Source organism: Danio aesculapii, chromosome 6 (assembly GCF_903798145.1).
Source record: "Danio aesculapii chromosome 6, fDanAes4.1, whole genome shotgun sequence".
NCBI lineage: Eukaryota > Metazoa > Chordata > Actinopteri > Cypriniformes > Danionidae > Danio > Danio aesculapii.
In genome coordinates, this window is record NC_079440.1 from 30696987 (window position 1) to 30719962 (window position 22976).

General features: G+C 38.5%; 1 protein-coding gene across 1 annotated transcript in view; it reads right to left on the bottom strand.

The window, feature by feature from the left end:
- The window catches only part of crocc2 (ciliary rootlet coiled-coil, rootletin family member 2), an 83726-nt gene that overhangs the window by 13646 nt on the left and 47104 nt on the right, over positions 1-22976 (bottom strand). Inside the window, 20 exon segments of the mRNA XM_056460729.1 lie at positions 74-194; positions 1309-1460; positions 1674-2058; positions 2144-2311; positions 4289-4448; positions 4694-4932; positions 6503-6646; positions 9241-9375; positions 9546-9725; positions 11432-11601; positions 11956-12083; positions 12474-12667; positions 15134-15364; positions 17130-17276; positions 18067-18211; positions 19439-19621; positions 19957-20156; positions 20518-20661; positions 22080-22169; positions 22353-22449. Coding sequence (XP_056316704.1) covers positions 74-194; positions 1309-1460; positions 1674-2058; positions 2144-2311; positions 4289-4448; positions 4694-4932; positions 6503-6646; positions 9241-9375; positions 9546-9725; positions 11432-11601; positions 11956-12083; positions 12474-12667; positions 15134-15364; positions 17130-17276; positions 18067-18211; positions 19439-19621; positions 19957-20156; positions 20518-20661; positions 22080-22169; positions 22353-22449 — 3413 coding nt within the window.

The following is a 22976-nucleotide window of genomic DNA, read 5'->3' on the forward strand; positions in this document are numbered from 1 at the left end:
TTAAAAACAGAACCACAAACTGGTCATCACTGAACAGTGTATACCCAATTGTCAGGCTACAGTTCACGCTTACCCTCCTCCAGCTCTCTGATAGATTGTTTCAGCATCTGTATGCATGTGTTGCTTCTCTCCTGATTAGCCTGCATATTTTCTACCTGTTTGCTGAGACTGTGGACCTGTGCATGTGACTCATCCTAAAAACACACAATCAGAGGGAAAAAAATATTGTTACCCATTCCATTCTTTGGTAACCTCCATTCTTCATTCTATTTGTCTCCCATACCATTCTTTGGGAACCTCCATTCTTCTTCATTCTACTTGCATCATTTGACTAATTGACTGTATTGAGGTAATGATAGTTTTGTCAATGGTTTGTATACAAAGGTGAAATGTAATGTAATGTATCCTATTTTTAAACTAAGGATATTCCAAATTCTGTATTTACCAATACTGTCTTTGGTCCACACCTGTAGTATTCTGTAAAAAAATAACAAAAACAAAACAACAAAAAAAAAACCCTAAAGGATGTACTTGGTGATCTTCTATTTAGATACAAAGAATTTATCACACATTTTTCATTCTTTAAAAGTTACAAGGAATTGGTCACAAAGTTTTCATGCTACAAAGTTTTCATGCCTTGAAAGGTCACAAAACACCAAAACACATTTTTTCATATGTTGACGCTTATATACGCCCCACGTTGCTAAACACACTATTAGGACACATATATTTAGCTAAGTGAAAGTTGGTTGTTTTTTCCATTGTTTAGAGCAAATTCCTTCCTCTGGTTTAAAAAAAGAAATTTTGAAGCTACGTGACGGCAATGAGATCATTGTGTAAATTCCAGCGTGGATATTGGCTGTCTGTAGTAGCCGGTACAAAGTGACATCATTGAGTTTTTAGCACATCTGTTCATTAATTCATGCGAAAGACTTGATTCGAACCAATCAGCGCACTCTATTGTGAACGAGATGCAACTTCATTAATATGCAGAATAGCTTTGAAGATTCTTTTTATCTGTTACAGTGTTTAGAGAGATGCCACATTGTGTTGCCAACCATAATTCAAACAAGTAGTAGAAGAATTGTTCGGAGACATGGGTCATCAGTGTTCCTCATCCACTTTCCTTACATAAGTAAATAAACAGAATCAATGATGGGCTTAAAATCTGCGGAAATCTGCAGAACTCTGTGCACGCAGATTCCATGTGGGCCTACTTATAAATCAAACCACTACAGTATAGGGATGTGGACTACTTTTTTGATGGTGAATGTGTGTCCCTAGTGCTGATGTAAATGTGTCAAGTACCCGTTCTTTCTGTGTGTCCCTGAGCTCTTGCTGGAAGCTATGCAGTAACATCTGAACTGCATCCAGATCCAACTCTCCATCTTCTCTGCGGGAGGGGGACAGAGAACACGCTGGCAACCCACCCACCCCAGTCTCATCTGATATGATTTCACCTGAGGGCATACACACAAGTTTTCATTTAAGTCTTCCGACATGTTACCTAGAGCACCGTGTAAGTTAGAGCCGCACATTGTTTAATAAGCTTGAAGTTATTAATAGCCTTGAAGAAAACAATCCTTTGTAATATGAGCGATGATCTTCTTCTTGACTCTACACTAACCTTTGGTACAGAGACCCGATTCATTATTGGACTATGAATACATTACCTTTCACAGGTGAGCGAGTTCTCCATGGCGAGGGGCTCCGTCCTCGTTCCCCAGGCGTGGGTGATTGCCTTCCACGCCTGGATCCAAGTGTACGTCTTAAAGTAGAGTTGAGAACATTCAATCTGTGCTCAAGATCTCTCCGTTTGGCATCATTCTGTGCCAGCTGCTCTTCTAGTCCTTGGGCACGGGCCTCTGCAAGATTGACCGTTAGCCCAAGTTCCCTGAGCTGGGCCTGGGATTCCTGCAGTGCCCCTTCCAAGCGGGCAACCTCCTCACGCTGCTTCATTTGGCTTTCCTGAAGACTGGCATCCCGTTGTTGCTGCAACTCTTTCTCCTGTTGATGTGCTTCCTCTAGTTCTGCTACACGACGCTGCAAACCTGCTGCCTGTCCACACACAGAGCAATCCCAGCTGTTAAAGCATGCTACTGTATGTGTGTATGGATTTATTTATGCCAGTTGTTTGTTATACCTCCTTCAGGGCCGCTTCCTTTCCAGCGTCACTTTCCAGTACTTTTTGTCTGAGAGTAAAGGTTTCCTTCCTCATTTCCTCTTCTCTCTGCTCTTCCTGAGTCAGTCTGGCCTGCATGTCACTCAGCTCTTGACCTTGCTGAGTGCACTGACCCTCCAATGTCTTCACCTGCTCATTCACACATCATTTTTCAGATCATTACTTTAACCTGGTAAAACAACAATTTGTTCCACTGGACATTATGTACAGTTGTAGTCAAAACTATCAGCCCTCCTTTGAAAGTTTCAACACATTTTTAAAACATAATAATTTATGGGTTATTAAATTTTCAAGTTATTAAGGAAGATGCTGATATTTAGCTTAAAGTGCATTTTAAAGGCTTAACTAGCTTAATTAGATTAACTATAAATGTTAGGTTAATTAGGCAAGTTATTTTATAACTGTGGTTTATTCTGTAGCCAATGGAACAAAATAATTTCTTAAGCGGGCTAATAATATTGACCTTAAAGGGGTGGTCCAGAGTGTAATTTAAGGCTTGGTTGTGTTTATAAGATGCAAAGCAATGTGTGCTCATGCTTCATTTGTAAAAAATCACATTCATTTTTCATATATTTTACTTCGATTATGTACAGCTACTCAGCTAACATGAAAACGACTGTCATATTTCCTATTCCTCCAAAAGACCCGCCTTCAAGAGGCTCTGATTGGTCAGCTAACAATGTGCTGTGATTCCCGGATTATCTCCACATCACCAGGAAAAACGTCACGCCTGTAATAGCATGCACTGTGCCTCTGCTGTGTAAATACTGTGAGTCAGAGTAGCTGTTAGCGGTTTTAGTTTGAGCCTGAATCAGACAGGAAATGAAAAGGACACAGCTGAACCTCACACCTGCTCTCTAAAATAAAATCTGACAAGTGTCTTTCACATATATTTGGAATAAGCATGTGTAAGTAATATGAAGGGTTCACATATATTTTACAAGTTCGTTATTTGAGACGTAGAACCCAGGGAAAGCAGCTGCATAGAGAGACACTGCAGCGCTGGTGAAGATTGTGGCAGTTTACAGCAGTTTGACGGATAAATATGAATGTGTAGCTAAATTGTTAGCCGAGCCAAACAGCATTTCCCGTTGTTTACATCTTTGTTTACATCCTTGCTACAACATACAGTTAACGCTAGACACTGTGTAATAGATCAATTTTAACAAATAAAAATACTTACAGGTTGTGGCTCACAATCCACAGTTTCGTCTATTATGGTTAGAGCTGCTCCTTCTTTGAGGAGTTTTTTTAGCTGAATCCAGCACTGAACCTCGAGAGATTCTGAAAGCTGTCCATTGTCAAATGCTATATATATATATATATATATATATATATATATATATATATATATATATATATATATATATATATATATATATATATATATATATATATATATATATATATATATATTTATAATTCTCTGGAACATAATTAAAATTAAACTGTAAGCACTTCTCTCTTTGTGTCATGTGCTTTGGAAGCGCAAATATAGAAACAGAAGGAGTTCTGTGGAAATAGCAGTGTTTGGACAACATTTTAGCTTTCTCTGCTATAACATTACACCGCCTCTGGCCATGGCCCTTTGCTGCACGGGGTGTATGTGCATGGTGAATGAGCGTAACCTGAAGCGTTTGTGATCTCACTAACCTCGATGTATTTTTGGTAGTCCCTAAACTTCATTTGCTGTAGGCTTCGCTAAGCTAACTCTGTAAAAGCCAATGTCTCCCTTTGCATTGAACTTTTAGCGTATTACATTCAGAGATGTTGTTTATGTTCGCACAGCTACATTACACATCGACTAAAGTTTAAAATATGATATCGTAGTGGACCACCCCTTTAAAAATTGTTTTTATTCCAAAATTGCTTTATTCCAACCAGACAAAATTGAATAAGACTTCTCTAGAAGAAAAAAATCATAGGAAATACTCTGTGAGAATTTTCTTGCTCCATTAAACATCAATTTAATAATAAAATAATTCACAGAAGGGCTGTTTGCCTTCAACTTCCACTACTAGTAATAGATTGACAAAAATACTTGTTTTGAGATTTAGAATCATATAGATTTACTCTCAGCATTGGAAAAAAAAACATAGTCCTGACCTGTCTTCGCAGTTCTTGCAGTTCTCTCCGTGCCTGTAAGCGAGATTTCTCAAGCTCACGCATGTTGGTTCTCAGCTTTAGCACCTCCTGCTGGAGGGAGGACTTACACTCCTCTAACACTGTCAGCCTCTGGTCTTTCTCCTCTCCAACTCGCTTCAAACTGATAAATATATACATAAAAGTAAGATTAATATATTTAAATGATGCTTATTTTATAAAGAAACTGCAATTTAAAGGGAATACTGGCCATTTGTATTTTGCTGTATTTAGGCTATGCCATTTAGAGCATTTTATGCTAATATTTTTGAAGAATTAACTAAAACCAAATTCTCTTCTGGTCAAGCTAATAAAGATCAGTCATGTTACACAGAAGATTAGTATTTTATCCAGACTAAAATGCGAAACCTGTTGTTTTCAAACTCCACTCTCTTCACAGCTGTTCGAAGTTCATGATTGGAAGTATTGATGGCTTCCTTCTCTCTCACAGCATCCCCTAAAGCTCTTTTGAGCTCTAAGGCCTCACGCCGCTGCTCATCCTTGTCCTGCAAACACTCCCTCAGCTCTCGATGGGCCTCAATCAGTTCTTTACGACCAGTGTCTCTGCTCTCCTCCACCTCACTCAGTTCTCTCTTCAAACGCTCTGCCTGAAATAGACAAAGACAAGAAGGAAGATGAAATTAAGCCAATTGATTCTTTGAATACATGAATATATGATTTATAATAATATATGGTTTAAGTTTTAATGATAATAAGTTTAAATTTAACTTTAAAATAAAGCACAGAAGTATAGTGATGTGACATCAAAAGTAAGTGAAGAGTTCTAACAGTTATATTCCTTACGTGGCACTGTTTGGCTGAGGACAATTCAGTTTAATTTTCCGTGAGATGAATGAAATGGAAACACAGCCTATTAGTAAAATTCCACAGCCTTGTTCCATTCAGCTTCTCAAAGCATGTGAGCATCAGGCTCATCCAAAGAGTTCTGCCTTCTTTCAACGCCGGAATTGAGGCCACGTTCTACTGTGCACTTAAAAAAGTGTTCTAAGTGCATGTGAGATGGTTCAAATTGTCAAACGCTTTCATCAGATATGCTCAGGGTGCAACTCCTCGCCCATGTAAACACACAGGAATATGACCCACATTCTGGTAATTGCTTGGCTACAGCTAATCATTTTACGGTGCATTTTTCCCCCCAAAATGCAGCCAGAATGCGAAGAGAAAAAAGGGAGAAGAAAAACAGAAAGACAGGACATGCTCCAAAGCCTGCCACACGCAGCAGCTATGATGAGAAACATCGGCGGTGTGTACAAGCATGCTTAGATGCTGGTGTGTAAAGTGTGTGTGGGTTTCTGTGTAAGTTCACTAGGCCACACAAGATGTTTTCTTCTCATAAATCTTAATGTAAAAAGAAATAAGCCTGTGCCAAGCCTACACTGGTTAATTTCACTGATGGGAAGGTTAGGTTAGCAGGACAGTGGAACAGTTTGCGACGTCGTCTGTATAAGAGTTGGGGCAGTGTTTCTATGGAGAAGTAACTCATCATGGTAAAGTAAAGTAAAAAAAACCCCAGAGCACCTGCCTATTTGTGACTCCAGCTTTTCCTTTTCATATCATAGAGAGAGCCTTTGCTTTTCATTCTTTTACTTGGTTTTATCATCCCTTGGTAATTTGTAATTTTCTGGAGGAGGATTAGAGAAAATAATCAAGCAAGAATTGAGAATCCATCCTTCTCTCTCATCTTTCGCTCTCACTACAGCACATGGAGTCACATTACGCCTTGTGTGCTTGTGGAAAGATTGTCCAAACAGCTAAATCTGTGGTTGGTGGTTTGTGCTGAGGTCAATTCCCAAGGTTGACCGTGAGCTTTAAAGACAGAAGTGTATACACACTTGAATACAAGCACAAACGTGTGCTGACCAGTCCAACTGGTGGCACCTGGAGCGTGCTCAAAACACAGTAAGCAATGCCAAGTTCAACATGAATGTGTGCTAAATGGCTCTCCACAGGCCTGCCCCTGGTAGGTACAAGCTGGACTCCTGCAGGCCTTAAACTGCTTCACGGCCCAACATAAACTGTCTCGTCTCCTAGCTTACATGATGCTGGTTCTTTGGCACCAGCACAAACAAAATTCTCACAGCTCTCCTGGGTTGTATGTTTCTATGATAAATGTGTTTCTGTGAGCGAACAACTGGAATGTGAATCAGGTTGTGTGACCTCTAGGTGAGCCCCCTGCCACTGCGTAGACAGCTCTCTGATCTGCTCATTTAAGCTGCGCTCTGAAACTTCACGGGAACTCAGAGACTCTTCAAAACGAGACCGCAGGTTATGCAGCTCTGCCTGCAATCCTGAAGCTGTGTCCTACAGAGAGAAAAACAAATGTAATAATATGATACATTTTATTTTCATAAATGTGGACAAATTACAATGGAATTTAATATTTACAGTTTTGACCATTGCACCAAAGTCATTGTCGGCTTATCATATCAGGCAGAATTCAGACAAATCATTCTCAAACTGCATCACATTAGATGTGAACAGAATTTAAAATCTGCAACAATCAAGTAACTTTCAAACAATATATGATTTTGACTTTTATTCCACTCTTCATTAAAAATTTCACTACAAAGAAATGTGGAATAACCATATATATACACACACACACATAGTTGAAGTCATAATTATTAAACCCCTTGAATTATTAGCCCCCTGTTTATTTTTTTCCATAATTTCTGTTTAATGGAGAGAAGATTTTTTTCAACACATTTCTAATCATAATAGTTTTGATAACTCATTTCAAATAACTGATTTCTTTTATCTTTGCCATGATGACAGTAAATAATATTTGACTAGATATTTTTCAAGACACTTCTATACAGCTTAAAGTGACATTTAAAGGCTTAACTAGGTTAATTAGGTTAACTAGGCAGGTTAGGTTAATTAGGCAAGTTATTGTATAATGATGGTTTGTTCTGTAGACTATCAGAAAAAACATATAACTTAAAGGGGCTAATAATTTTGACCTTAAAATGGTTTTGAAAAAAAAAAAAATAAAAACTGCTTTTATTCTATCAGAAATTAAACAAATAAGACTTTCTCCAGAAGACAAAATATTATCAGACATACTGTGAAAATTTCCTTGCTCTGTTAAACATCATTTGGGAAATATTTAAAAAGAAAAAAAATTCAAAGGGGGTTTAATAATTCTGATTTCAACTGTATACAGTAAACTTTGTGCACTGTTCAAATTTACTACCCTTTGTTATGTTAGAGATGAAAACATCCACTAAATTCAAGTGCCGTAAAAATGCATCAGATAAATATTTTTTTAATTTTTGGAGGACGACAGGATGTGTGGTGGGGTGGTCCAGTCCACATCTACTTTTCATACTGAAAATAAATAACTTTGTGTGTTTTTTTCCCACCAAATCAGTGACATCATTTACAAATTAAGTCCTATTTTGGGTTTTACGCCTGGATTTTGTCTACCCAAATTCAAAAGCTTTCCTAATCCACATGCAGATGTGTGAATGCAAAAAGTTTGGTATCATTTTAAAGAAAACCATTTGAATTTTGAATCACTTGCAATGCAGTGGCGCAGTAGATAGTGCTGTCCCCTCATAGCAAGAAGTTCGCTGGTTCGAGCCTCGGCTGGGTCAGTTGGCATTTCTGTGTGGAGTTTGCATGTTCTCCCAGTGTTCGCATGGGTTTCCTCCGGGTGCTCTGATTTCCCCCACAGTCCAAAGACATGCGCTATATGTGTATTTGGTAGGCTAAATTGTCCGTAGTGTATGAGTGTGAATGAGTGTGTATGGATGTTTCCCAGAGATGGGTTGCAGCTGGAAGGGCATCCGCTGCGTAAAACATGTGCTGGATAAGTTGGCAGTTCATTCCGCTGTGGCGACCCCGGATTAATAAAGAGACTAAGCCGAAAAAGAAAATGAATGAATGAATTTTGAAACACTGTTAAAAGTGATTAAAATAATCGTATATGTTTTCTGTGTTATAATAAACCCCTCCAAAAAGAGGCGCTTTTTTTTTTGTAAACTCAAATTTGAAAGTGTACCTTCTGGTGTACCTTGTGGTTCTAGGTTACTGTAATTAATTATGTTTGTTCCTGCACATGTCAGTAATCACAGAAAAAAAAAGAAAAATGTCTCTATCATAATCTATGCAAAAGTTATTCTATTCCAACTGATGAGAGAACGGAACCATGATGGGGGTATTGGGCCAGTACAGACCTTTAAAATGTAAAGAATGCGGAAGTAAATGATGTCACGACCCGGTACAGGGCACGCAGAGTTTAGGAAAAATTCTGCAATTTGTTAAACAATTAAGTAGTTTTGATCAGGATTGAGGTTGGATAACAGATTTCTGCAAAAAAATAAAAAATAAAAAATATTCATTTGATTTTACAGCAGTTTGATTTAGTGGATGTTTTCATCCCGAACATACTGTGACAAAAGGGTTTTTGTCCAGAATGTATTGTTGAGTTTTTTTTTTTTTTTTTTTTTTAAATCTAAGCATTTTCCCAAAATATGTGTCAAAATAAGATTTGTCACCAAAAAGCATTGTGCTAGCTAAAACACAGAAACAGATATGGCCAAATTAAGACTCAAAATCATCCCAGAGTTAATGAAAACAACCCCAACAGCACAAAAGGGATAACCCAAATTACTGAGAAACAATAATATTCTATATAAATAAACAATGTAGCTACAATAATAACATTTTTACAATAAAAACATTTTGATATGATCATAATTTACATTGTGATAAAGATCAGTCTAGTGTGTGTGGTGGGTTCATGTCTCCAAACAGACTGCAACGGTTTTTATGTGAAATTCAATAAATATGAGAAAAACTTTCATCTTTGTGCTGTAATGTTAAACTTAACAGCCATAATCTAAGAAGCATACAAACAAGAGCTACAGATATATTTAGATTTATTATACCTTGTCTTGCTCCTGCTTGCTCAGGAAATCTCTACGCATACGATCCTTTTCAAGGGCAGCTGCCTCCATGTCACGCTCGAGGGTGATTATGCGCTCGATAAGAGTCGCTTTCTCTGCCTCCTTTTCAGACAGAACCTGCCAATCAAGCACAGTCATCTCTGAGTTAATGCTGTGTGAACAAACTTAGAGTGTTGCCCATCTTATGTTTAAGGCCATTCGGGGTTACAGTCACACCTTTTGATCAGATTGAAAGTAAGTTGTCAAATGGTTTTTATTGTGTTCCTCCGAGTAACAGATACACACACCTGCTGTTTATGGCTCTCGGCCTGCAGTAGGGACTCTGTACAGTGTTGCTGCAGTTTGGCTAGATCTTCCTGCAGCTGTTGCAGAACTCTGCGACTCTGTATGCGCAGCTCCTTGCACTCGGCCCGCAGCTGCGATTCTGCCTGCTCCCTCTGTGCGCACAACTCTGCGTGCATGCGTTCCTGAGACATACAAGGCAGGTGCAGGTGTTATAAAGCATCCAAATACTCTCTTGATCCACAGGAGAGTTTTACAGTTCAGGCTTATATCAAATCTGCCAGAATTTTTCAGATGAATTAATAGTTGTATATCTATAGATGTTTTAACTATTTGTGTCTGAAATATTCCAACACACTCTCATGGCAATACGTAACTTTTTGATTTAGTGGCTAATTCATATGAATTCGTACGATCTAATTCGTACATTTTAGTATGATTTGCTCATTCCCCAATGACGGTTGGTTTTAGGGGTGGGGTTAGGTGCCACGACTCCTTTTTAAAATCGTACAATATTGTACGACTGAACTCGTACAAATTCGTACGAATTAGCCACTAAACTGACAAAACGTAAAATACGTTTTCCCGTGAGATCAGGCTGAATATTCACAGGCTGTATTGCCTGCTAGTTTACTTCCTGTCTCAAGTGCCATCTTAACCCTTGTGCACTGTTCAAATTTACTACCCTTTTATTACTGTATGTTAAGGATGAAACATCCACTGATTGAAACTTATTTCGGAACCTGTCTCGTTTGCCCAGTTAGCGCGGTTCGTTTGGCATATGTGAAACCAGCAATAGCGCTCGATCTGCGCCAAATCAATCGGTCCGAGATCGCCTGAATGAGGTGGTCTCGGCTCGATTGAAACGAACTATGGAGCGGATCGTTTGTAGTGAGAAAGCGATATGATCCGAGCCCAGCTATATCACATTGTTTTATGGATATGTAATAGGCATACGGCTATATGAAGAGAGAATTATGAGTAGGGCGGGAGGTCATTCCAGACATCCCAAGTCTCCTGGAAGTATTTGAGGACAGGGAGGGAGACAAGCAATTTCCGGGAGATTATCACTCGTTTGCAGGCATCCGGAAGTCTCTGTGCATTTGCGGGAGACTCCCAGATGCCCACAAATGAGTTATAATCTCCTGGAAACCGCGAGTCTCCCTCCCGGTCCTCAAATACGTCATGTACCCCTCTCACCCCTCCCCACCGCATCCCTCCTCGCTCTTTAGACACATCGCGTGCACCTTGTCAAACTTCAAACCACCACCCCCCTGACAGCTGAGCAGGACTCTGCAAAATAAACAGTGAAACTCTGACCAATGTGAGGAGAGTTTACTCACACATGACTTGTTTTAGCTATTTTGGTCCGTTTAGAAACTTTGCCGCATGAAAGCGAACCGCTCCAAGAACAAAGAGCAACAATGTAACAATTTTAATCACTGTGAATCGATTGTGTGTAAGTGCACAAGCTCATAATGTATAGTGTGCCAATTGGGATGCAGCTAGTATGCCTGAAAGGCATTTTAAAGATAGCCGCAAAGTGAAATGACTTGCCTTAAAGGGACTTTGGTATAATGCAACAGACTATTACGTAATAGTCCATTGTCAAACTTGCATTAATACAGGACACCCAATTGGCATGTCAAGAGCACAGAGCAGTTGCAAGGAGCTTGGATTTGATTTTTATGGACATATACTGTATGAGAGAGCCATTGTGAGTCAGCAAGCTTGCAACTTCTAGTGATGTAACAATTCACCTATGTTTGTACAATGCATTGAAACCCTGTAGATGAAATCTCACTGATTTAGAAATAGGACTTTGTATAAAAAATGTCATCAAATGCACTGATAAACAGTACCCCTACACATTACAAATTGTCAAAAATACCTTGTGTTTTCGCTCAGTGTGCAGTTGCTCCTGGTGGCTTTGCTGTGTTGTAATGAGGATTTGTTGTGCGTTTCTTTCTGCCTGAGCAAGCTTTAACTCTAAAGACTGTTTCTCCTGCAAAGCCCGGGACATTTGCTGCTCTAGTTCACTTTGAACACTAGAAAGTTCACCTGTGCAGAGGGAGGAACAAGTAAATACACAGAGGAGAAATATGCTTTGTAATGAAAATATACATTAGGGACACACTCGGTTCCAGCACGCTGGAAACCTAAAATTATAAATGCTCTTAAGAATCATCATTACACAATATATGATGACAGCACAACACATAAATAGTACAGTGTGGATGACATCTGAGAGGGGACTTTGTTAAGCTCTAGAGAAATCCTCGGCCGACCCCTCAGCTGTTCCCCAGTTCCGAGTGAAAATATGAGCCCCTCGTGGACTATAGCTGGGGCCCAGTGGCCAGTAGGTCCAGCCAAGTCAATGAGAGTGGGATAAAGGCTCCCTGGAGAGAAACTCACGCGTCAAGTACTTGTTAGCCTGCTGTAGACTAGCATTCTCTCCATCTAGTCTATCTCGTACGGCCTCTAGAGATGAGGCCAGTTCCTGCCTGTCCAACAGGCTTGACTCTAGAGACTCTCTCTCAGCCCTGAGCAAGAGGAAAAAGCAAGAGAGATGGTGAGGGAATACAAAGAAAAATAGGTTGAGTTTTGTTAATGAACGTCTTTAAATGGTTGTTTCTTTAGCTAACATCATTCGGGACAGATGAGATGTTCTAAGGAGATGATTTATACAGCAAAACACAGGCTTAACCTCACGGTGATTCTCTCGCAAAACAGACTCAGTGAAACTAGGAAGAGTTACATGATTGAAAAGGCCCAATTGATAATTACTCAAAAAAAAACATGTTGAAAACACAGGTGTTTTACTTTGCTTGCCAGGGTCAAATCTCCAACATAAATACAAACACTTAGCCCATATAAACACATTAATACACCAAATCCTACTCGCAATAAAACACTAACACACACTGACTCACCGTAGAACGGCCAGGTCTTGGGCCAGAGCCTTGGATTTATGTTGCTCTGAGGTGAGTTGCACTGTGAGATTGGCTTTGTCTCTTGCCAGTTCATCTCTCTCTTTGTAAGTCTTCTGCAGCAAGGCAACGTTTAGCTCCATTTCTCTATGACATGCATTTAACTGTTCCTGCACAGCTTGTTTCTGCTTACTGGCCTACAAAACAAAACAAAAAATAAAATTATTTAAAAAAAAAATCACACACGTACATGGATTTTCATGATTTTCAATCAGAATAAATACAAAGAAAATCCAGTGTTTGCTAATAGTAAGGCCCAATCCCAATTCTACTCCTTAGCCCTTCCTCTAACCCCTCGTTTTGCACGTTCGTGTGAAGGGGTAGGGGTGTTCCAATTCTCTTTAGCTTGAAGCCGTAGGGCTAAAGGGAAGGGCTAGATAGCCCTCGAAATTAAGATTTTTGAGAATCACGCTCGAAACCAAGGGGTATAAAAATTTCCCAGAATACACCATCTACAATGGCAGCATGGCTGCACACGGAAATCAAGAGATGCACAAATTAGTATTTCTTGTCATTAATACAAATTTTTGTATCAAACAAGCACATGTTTTAATACATCCATGTGTTTCTCAAATAAGTATAAAGTTAGAAATGTTTTAGAAATTTTTATAAATGGGCAAAGTATTAAAAATGTCACCAAATTCAAATATTTAGGTCTCACGTTGGACTCAAACCTTAATTTTAAATCTCATATTTAAAAAATTTGCTACCACACTGAGATTCAATCTAAGAAATTTTATACATATCAGAGATTCTCTGACTCATGAGGCCTCTGGTATGTATTGAAATACTATGATTGTTTCACATTTGTTGTACTGTATTACAAGCTCGTCTCAGGCACCGTTGGAATCATTATACAAGAGAGCACTTAAAATTTATGATGAAAAGCCTTGGTTGTACCATCACTGCAATATTTAAAAAAAAAACATAGTCTTGATAATAGTTTTGATAATATTATTAATATATTTCAGTATTTGTTTTGTTTTTTAAACTATTCACAATCTTTCTGCTCCATCGTTAAAAAAAATGTTTAATTCCCAATTAGAGAAAACATCGCGAACGACACATTCTATGGGAGAGGAATGTATTGTCCCTAGACGTAAGACTAGCCACAAATGTATAGAATTCTCTTCCAACAGAAATAATCACATGTACAAATTAAAAGATGTTTTCATGCCTGACTAGAAGGTGGTTCTTGTCAAATCAAATTTGTACACACTGAGTGAGATGTTTTTGATTTGTCAGTGTTTTAGTTTATATGCTATTATGCCTGTATGTTTTAAACTGCAATCCTGCTACAACTTGGCACAATGAATCTTTCCTTTTTGAGGTTAATGCAATTTTGTGCATGTCCCTGTTAAAAAAAAAATAAAGAAATAAAATTATATATGTATATATATATATATATATATATATATATATATATATATATATATATATATATATATATATATATATATATATATATATATATATATACACATACAGTTGAAGTCAGAATTATTAGCCCCCCTTTGAATTTCCCCCTTTTTTAATATTTCCAAATGATGTTTAATGGAGCAAGGAAATTTTCACAGTATGTCTGATAATATTTTTTCTTCTGGAGAAAGTCTTATTTGCTTTATTTAGACTAGAATAAAAGCAGTTTTTAATTTTTTATGAACCATTTTAAGGTCAAATTTATTAGCCCCTTTAAGCTATTTTTTTTTCGATAGTCTACAGAACAAAGTAGTGCTGTCCCATTTCTTAGGGGTAAATTTTGAAGCCCTTCCCATTCACACTCTGTTTCAAGGGCCAAGGGGAAGGGGTAGGGGTACAAAAATAGAATTAGGAACAATGTCATAGTTATGAGTCAAGTACTTAGACAATAATTTGGTGGTTTATCAATCAAGTGAAATCCCAGATTATGCCACTAACTGACTGCTAAAGAACAGCAGGCTGTTCTAATATTTTCCTGATATGTTAAACCTTTCCCCACGAGCCTGCGCTAAACCAAACTAATAAAGGAAATTTTACTGAAGCTTTCTGCCAAGCAGGTCAACTGAAAAAGCAACAAGTAAAATGATAAAAAAGACATGTTGCAAATAATGTACTGTACTAATAATTTAAACTATATCTTCAAGACTGTGCTAAAATGAAAGTGACTGATTTATCACAACTTGAAAACTCTACAGTTTTAACATAGTGACTCCTCAGTAAAACACGACTGTAGGTGTAGAAAAAAAGAAAGCAGACAAATTCCACACTGTCTGTTGAGAAGACAGATCAGCCTTGTGATTTACAGCTTTTCTCACTCAGTCTCTCTCACTGTGATATTACCCTTCTGTAATATCTATCTCTGCAGTCTTCCTGTCCTTCATTTGTACTCAAAATCCCTTTTGCCTCCGACATTCAATTCCTTTGCCACTCATAAAACACACATGGGCCAAGATTCATATATGGAACTCTTGGAGGAAGGTGTTGAGTACCACGGCAGATGGGTCCAATATCTTCCCTTAGTGTTTTAATGTGACAACAAGACCCATCAGAGCACAGCTGAGAGTTGTGAATCATGCTGGGTAATGGGGCACACACCCACGCTTTTTGTGAGGAAAACGGCTGACCTGGGCAAGCTGCTCGAGGACTGAGCTTTTCTCTCTCTGCAGGAGGTTGTACTCTGCATCTAGAGTCATTCGGGCCTCTTGAAGGTGAATGTGTGATGCCTCCAGAGCACGCTTCTCTGCCGTAAGTTCTAACAGCTCCTGCTGAAGTCGAGCTAGTTCCTCTCTGGCTGCCACTCGCTCTAGTTCTGCTTCCCGTCTGCGCTCACAAAGCTCTACTTTTTCAGCCTCGGCCTGGCAGCAGAAAAATTAACAAACAAAGTATCATCAGTAATTGATATGATGTCTGCCAGTCACTTTGTGATGTGATAATAAAAGGTTATTAATTACAATAAATAAATAAAAAAAACATAACAAAAAATACAGCAAAATCAAACAATAGACTAATAATAGCCTATTTATGTAAACACTGTTTTTTTTTCTACCACTTTTTATCTACTATATTAAAAACATTTACTTAAGTTTAAAATTTTAGGTCAACAGGTAAAGCATTCCAGAGTTTTGTTCCTTTTACGAAAAAGACAGAATGACCAAAGGAGGTCTAACATTTTGGAACAAGACATCATTAACTGTCGCTTCTGAAATGGCTGACGTTTACTGATTAACTCAGAAAATGGCAATGGTACATGATTATTCAAACATTTCAAGATAAAATCCTCAAACCTCTGTCTGGCAACAATGCAACCCTCTTTAAAATCTCGAAACTCAGGGCTTCAGGTAGTACCCAGAATAGCAAAGTTTACTAAAGGAGGTCGAGCCTTTTATTTTATGGTTCCTAAACTCTGGAATAGCCTTCCTGATAATGTCCGAGGCTCAAGCACACACTCTCAGTTCAAAACTAGTTTAAAGATCTATCTTTTTAGAAAAGCATACACACAGTGCATCACACATGCAGTATGATGAGGTGAGTGGGCTTGACAAACCACCTGTAGAACACACTCCTCCTGTCTTAATGAAACCAGATATTTTGTTAGAAATACTTATATGCTTTACATGTTTGTTTTTCTATGTTTGTTTATATAACTACTATTTTCATTTATAGCACTTCATTTTTGCACCTCGTTTAAATACACTATGAACAGAGGCTACGCTATTTATTTTCTTTATTCCCTATATCCACCTGGGGATACTCATCCTAAGGACCTCTAGAGATTATGCAGTGCCACTGATGCAATCCAAGACTTGTAAAGAAATTATGCCAAGGTATCCATAATCCTGGACCAGGCCACATCCTGAGCTGATGCTGTGGTGGTCATGAAGGAGTAGAGAGCATGAGACTGATTTCTGAAAGACTGCAGTGACAGACGAGTCTTCGCATTGATCCCGTGGGCCAGCCAGATCATCCGCCGGTGACCTACTCACACTTGCAGTTCTCCATGAAGAACGTTCAGTGTTCTCCAGCCTACCGTGCCTAGACTGCAGCTCTGCATAGGAAGTTTGGTCAGAGGAGGTATGGTCATCCCCAACTGAGGTTTTTTACTTCACTTTTGTCAATTGGTGAAGTTTGTTTCTCGCCACTGGCTTGCTTGGTTTGGGACTTGTGGAGCTGTGCATCGATGGATTTGCTCTTCAGTGTTTGGACTTTCAGCAGTGGAATTAAACCACACTGAGCTGAACTAACACAGTTCCAACACAGTTTCAATTTACTAAAACTTCTATGTTAAGCTTCTTTGTCACAATCTACATTGTAAAAATGCGATATAAATAAACATTAATTGAATTGAATTTAAATCAACGAAGCTATCAAAACTAAAAAAGGTTATGCTTGCGTAAAACAGCACTGGGATCCTATCATATAGGCTTCAAATCCTTCATTTTAATTGCTTGTTTGTACTGTATATCGTAACAATAGGCTTTAATGGAGTTGAAGAGGCTTGTGACCATAATGTAATCCAGTATATCATGCAATTAAAATTAAATACCGTAATCTCCCCTAAGGGAATAAAAATGTAAAATGTTTAAAAACAATACGCACACAATCCAATTCCATGACACTGACCTGTAGGAGAAGACGGTTTAATTCAACCTTGTCTTTAGCCAATCCCTCACTTAGGGCTCCCATCTTGGCCAGGGAGTCCTGTAGCCCTGCATCTTCACTTCGTAGTTTAGTGAGCGCCAGTTCCTGCTCTGCATTCTGGGCCTCCCCCTATAGGGAGGCATTACAAACATCAGTGGGAAGCATAGCTACATACAATCATTAGTTACCATGTTCATGTAACCGGCATTTATTTTGTAATCAGTGGTCAGGGTAAAATATGTTTGCAGAGCTGTTTAATAGCACTTCCATTTAACCATTAAATTTTGTCCCCAGAATGACCTGGGGAAGTGCGGAAAAACTGTAAGTTAGACAGATCAAGTGATGAAAAAATCTTGCAAAGGCAGTTTTGCATGGTAAATCTCAACCACTACAAATAAGCAGAGCTACATAACTCACCCAAGGTCAAAGTAAACCGAGTTTCCAGTAATTCAACAACTGAGTTGGACATTTGACAGGGGAAAAACTCTGTATTTACTTAACAGATAAATAATGCAAAACTGGGTAAACCGTTTTATGACTGGGTGTAATTCACTGTAGGAGCACGCAGGTAAGGACAGGTTTATGTCGACCTAGATTTGCTTTTGTTAGATGAACGAGTGAATATGTGAATTAAAGAATTAATTGATGAATGATTAAAGAGAATATGTAAATGACTGAAGGAGGGAGTTAATAAATGAGTGGTTTAAAAGAATGTGTGTGCTAACAAGTGAGTGAAAAAATTGAGCAAACAAGTTTGAGAGATTATGTTAGTGAGTGACCTTGCTGGAAGAAGGTGTGCGTGTTTGGAAAGCGCTGTGAATTAATAAGTGAGCAGGTGAGTGAGTGTGATGGAACGAATGAGTGGGTTAGTAAATGGATGAATGAAGAAGGGGTCAGGTAAGTAAATGTCAAGCAATACCTTAGAGAGAGCCTGTGCAAGACTTCTGTTTTCGTCCTCCAGAACCTCTTTCTGTAAAGACAGCTGACTTAAAGCTTCCTTTAGTGTGACTAGTTCTTTACGCACATCTGAGTATCTTGTCTCCAACTGCTCCAGAGTGTGTTGACTGTAGAACACATACACAAATGGAAACAAACTGTCAAGACATGGCAAAGAGCAACCAAATCAGCTATGTGGCAAACTGTATACACAAACTAAGCTTAATAATATTCATATAAACACATACACTACCTGACAAAAGTCTTGTAGTTTTAGGAACAACAAATATTATCTTGACTTCTAGTTGATCATATGGTATCAGAAGTGGCTTATATAAAAGGCAAAGGCCTCTAGATTACTTAATTTTCACTTGTTTTACCAAAATAAAATATGATCATGCCTTGATTTTTAATTATTTACTTAGGACAGTAAGGTCTGACTTTGCTTAAACAAAAGTCTTGTCACTTAACAGTGTTCTTGCAGGACTCCCAGAGTTCATCAAGATTATTTGGATTCATCTTAAATGCCTCTCCCTTTATCTTACCCCAGACATGCTCACTAATGTTCATGTCTGATGACTGGCCTGGCCATTCCTGGAGCATCTTGGAGGCTGAAGTATGAGGAGCACCATCCTGCTAAAGAATTTGGCCTAACCTGTGGTTTGTAATGTAATGGGCAGCACAAATGTCTTGATACCTCAGGCTGTTGATGTTTCCTGCCACTTTGCAGATCTCTCACACGGCCCCATACTGAATGCAACCCCAAACCATGATTTTTCCTTCACTAAACTTGACTGATTTCTGTGAGAATCTTGGGTCCATTCAGGTTCCAATAGGTCTTCTGCAGTATTTGTGATGATTGAGATGCTGTTGAACAGATGATTAATTGGAAAAACCTACCTTCTGCCACTTTTCTGAATGATCAACTAGATGTCAAGTAATTATCTGTTGCTCTTACAACCAGGATTGAAGACAAGACTTTTGTCAGGTAGTGTAGTCATACTGAATGCACATACTTTTTTTAGCAGATATATTTTTTTATATAAACTAACTCATCAAAGATGTTTCGACCTCCAAACGGCTTGAGGTTAAATATAATAATATCCATATACATTGCATAATGATCAGACATGAAAACAACAAGATCAGGCTTGTTACCTTTGACCTAACAAGTAAACTAAATGCATTATCCATCTTCATCTTTAATGGACTTTGTAAACAATACTACTCTGGATTGATTCAAGGCTACTTTAAGGACAACATGTGCTAGTGATACTGACAGTAAACAATAGGACAGGGAAATAAACAAGGGCCAAGAAGGAAGTCAAAGGGTTTGAGGTTTCGCAATGTCATACCCCCTCTCGGATTCAGAGCGTTCTCGGGCCAGCTGCCTCTCCAGGTCCTCCCTCTGCTGCCTGAGGAGGTCTCTCTGCCTCTGAACATCCAGAGAGGAACTTCTCAAACCTTCCTGCTCTGTTTGTGTGCATTCCAGCTGCTGCTGCATGGCTGAGAGCTGCCTCTCAAGCTCTCCTTTTTCACTAGAAAGAGAGAAAGACAGTAGCAACTGTTGTGTGGTACAGTATATGACTGTTCAGGATATATATTAGTACTAAAAATAGAGGGAAATACTTTTTGAGCCATTAAGTCTGCTAGATTAGGATTAGAACTACATCTACAACTTGGTTAATCAGAATTATAATGTAGCATATCATAACTTTTGATGCAAATAAAATCAGGACAAATCTTTAAGTTATTTGCCTTCTGGATTGGCCTACAAATGTCATAAGAGCTTTGTAGAAGAATGCTGATGTAAAAGGGTTCAAATTTAACAGTGGAAATAGTATTGAAGTGCCAGGTTTGATCAGTAGCAGACCTGGTTACAATTCCCAGTGAGTTGCGGTATCTCTCAGCATCTCTGGTGCTGTCCTCCTCAGCTCTTTCCAATATCTGGTTCTCTTGCTGCAGTTCTTGGAGTCTTTTTTCCAAAGTTCTGGTTTTATCTTCTTCCACATGCAGCTGCTTTTGCAAGGTGACAACTTGCTCTTGGGAAGCTTCCAGACATGCTTGCAGATCCTTTGGGTGGATAGATATTGTGATTTTGTTAAATGAACTGAAATTACATACTCTTTTTGATAGCAGGAGATAAGATTAGTGATCTAATAAAGTGCTATGAAAGCATTTTTAAAGGTGATGTGTGTGATTTAGGTTCAACAAACGTTGCCAAACAGAAAATAAAAACATATTTCCAGAACATTCCACCTGTCATCAATTGGTTTGACAAATACATAGCCCTGCCCAAACCCTTGGTTGAGCCAGTGCCGCTATGTAGGGATAGCATAACAATAATTTGTTTAGAAAATTTACTTCACCCTTAATTTAACAGTGCTGACACCTGTATCATTTAAGGTTGGTATCTTGGAGATTTGTTGCAAACCTCAGTTTGTGCCTGTCGCTGTAAGAGTGCTTTTTGCACAGCGATCAGTGGACCCTCTCGTTGAAATGAGGAAATAGATCCTGCAGAAATAAAAGCCTGCTCATGTTTGGATGAGCAGTCTGGGGAAACCTCTCCACTGACCACCTAACAGAGAAAACAAAAGATGAGTTCACAATATTCTGTTGAAATATCGCATTACCATTTGAATTGTATGAAACCATTAATGTGGTCAGTGAAGCCGGGGTCACACTGGAGTTTTCGCCTATCCAAGTTTTACAAACAACAAATAATAACTTGATTTCTAGTTGATCATTTGGTATCAGAAGTGGCTTATATGAAAGGCAAAAGCCTCTAGATTACGCTTATTTTACCAAAATAAAATATGATCATGCCTTGACTTTTAATTATTTCATTAGGACAGTAAAGTCTGACTTTGCTTAGACAAATGTCTTGTCACTTAACAAAAATAATGTGCAGTATAGAATCTAATATCATGCTACAGTAGAAAAAAATATATGACAAATGAATTAATATTGTGTATGGCTCCCATGGGCTTGGAGGACTGCATCCATACATCTCTGCAATGACTCAAATAATTTATTAATAAAGTCACCTGGAATGGCAAAGAAAGCGTTCTTGCAGGACTCCCAGAGTTCATCAAGATTCTTTGAATTCATCTTCAATGCCTCCATCATCATACCTCAGACATGCTCAATAATGTTCATATTTAGTGACTGGGCTGGCCAATCCTGGAGTACCTTGACCTTCATTGCTTTCAGGAACTTTGATGTGGAGGCTGAAGTATGAGAAGGAGTGCTATCCTGCGGAAGAATTTACCCTCTCCTGTGGTTGGTAATGTAATGGGCAGCACAAATTTTCTTGATACCTCAGGCTGTTGATGTTGCCATCCACTCTGCAGATCTCTTGCATGCCCCCATACAGTACGTAAACCCAAACCATGATTTTTTCCTTCACTAAACTTGACTGAATTCTGTAAGAATCTTGGGTCCATTCAGGTGCCAATAGGTCTTCTGCAGTATTTGTGATGATTGGGATGCAGTTCAACAGATGACTCATTGGTAAAATCTACCTTCTGCCACTTTTCCAAATGATCAACTACAAGTCAAGTCATTATTTGTATAATTTTATTATTTGTGTTGTACTTACAACTGGGATTGAAGAGAAGACTTTTGTCCGGTAGTGTAGACTTCCATTCATACGCATACAAATGCGCCAGACCGAAAAGGCAATCTTGTGCAACAAGTTTTGCAGTTCGCTACATTGCAAAATTCAAGCTAGGTGAACGCTGACCTGCAAAATTACATCATGTGACTATGTGAGACCAATCGAAGAGTCGTTAAAACATGACCTCTCTAGACAGCAAATTAAAATATGGACCAATCACTCACTTTTTGAAATGTCCAATCATCTTGTTTAATCCCACCCCTTTCGCAGTGCTGTACAACAGATTTTCGCATGCTCAAACTTTAATGTGACCACGGCATTACTCTCATCACATTAAGCATTTTTAGTCCAATATATCTAAATCACGTTCAGTAAACCTGATTAATGTTGTGGAGTATCTGATGCAGGCTGCTGATCTCACTGCGTAAGGCATCCCTCTCAGTTCTGTCTTCAGACCGATTTGTTTCCTGTATATGAAAATATTCAGGTCAAAGTGCAGCTTCTTGAACCATCATGACACACACTAGACAAGCCAACTGCATCCAGACAAGTCATTAACGAAGTGACAGGGTTTATCAACCCTACTCTTTTTAGCCACACAGCCAATTAATGATTCCAACAACTATGAATGTGCTGTAATTTCTGCTCACCATCTTGTCCAAATTGCTCCGCAGTGCAATCAGATTGCTTTCCTTCTCACTGTTCTGTGCTCTGAGCTGTTTCACCATTTCTCCCAACTCCAAGATTCTGCCGAAATATGTGCATATGTTAGGCTTTGCATATACTGTTATCAAAGCATCACAAAATTGGGACCATGACTCTTTTTTTTTACTGTTGTCCAAGTGTGCCTTTGGACAGTACACTGTAAAACCCAACAGTCAACTTTATCAAATGAAATGAGTGTAGTTAACTCAAAATTTACTGAAAGTTCATTCTACTCATTTTAAAAGAGTTTTAAACTCAGTGTTGAAGGTAATGAGTTAATTAAATACCTCATTACTTCAACTTAAATGGAGTAAGTTTACAGTCCTCATATAGATTAGTTTTTTAACTCAAATGGTTTGTTGCAATCAGTTTCCTCAAATGGTTTGAGTTGCCTTAACTTATTGGGTTTTACAGTACTCAGTTGGTTTGAGTTCTCTTCATTTATTGGGTTTTACTGTGCTCAAATTGCTTCGTTTACTCAAATGGATTAAGTTCACAGCACTCATAAGGATTAGTTTTTGAACTTAAATGGTTTGTTGCAATCAGTTTCCTCAAATATACTGTAACTT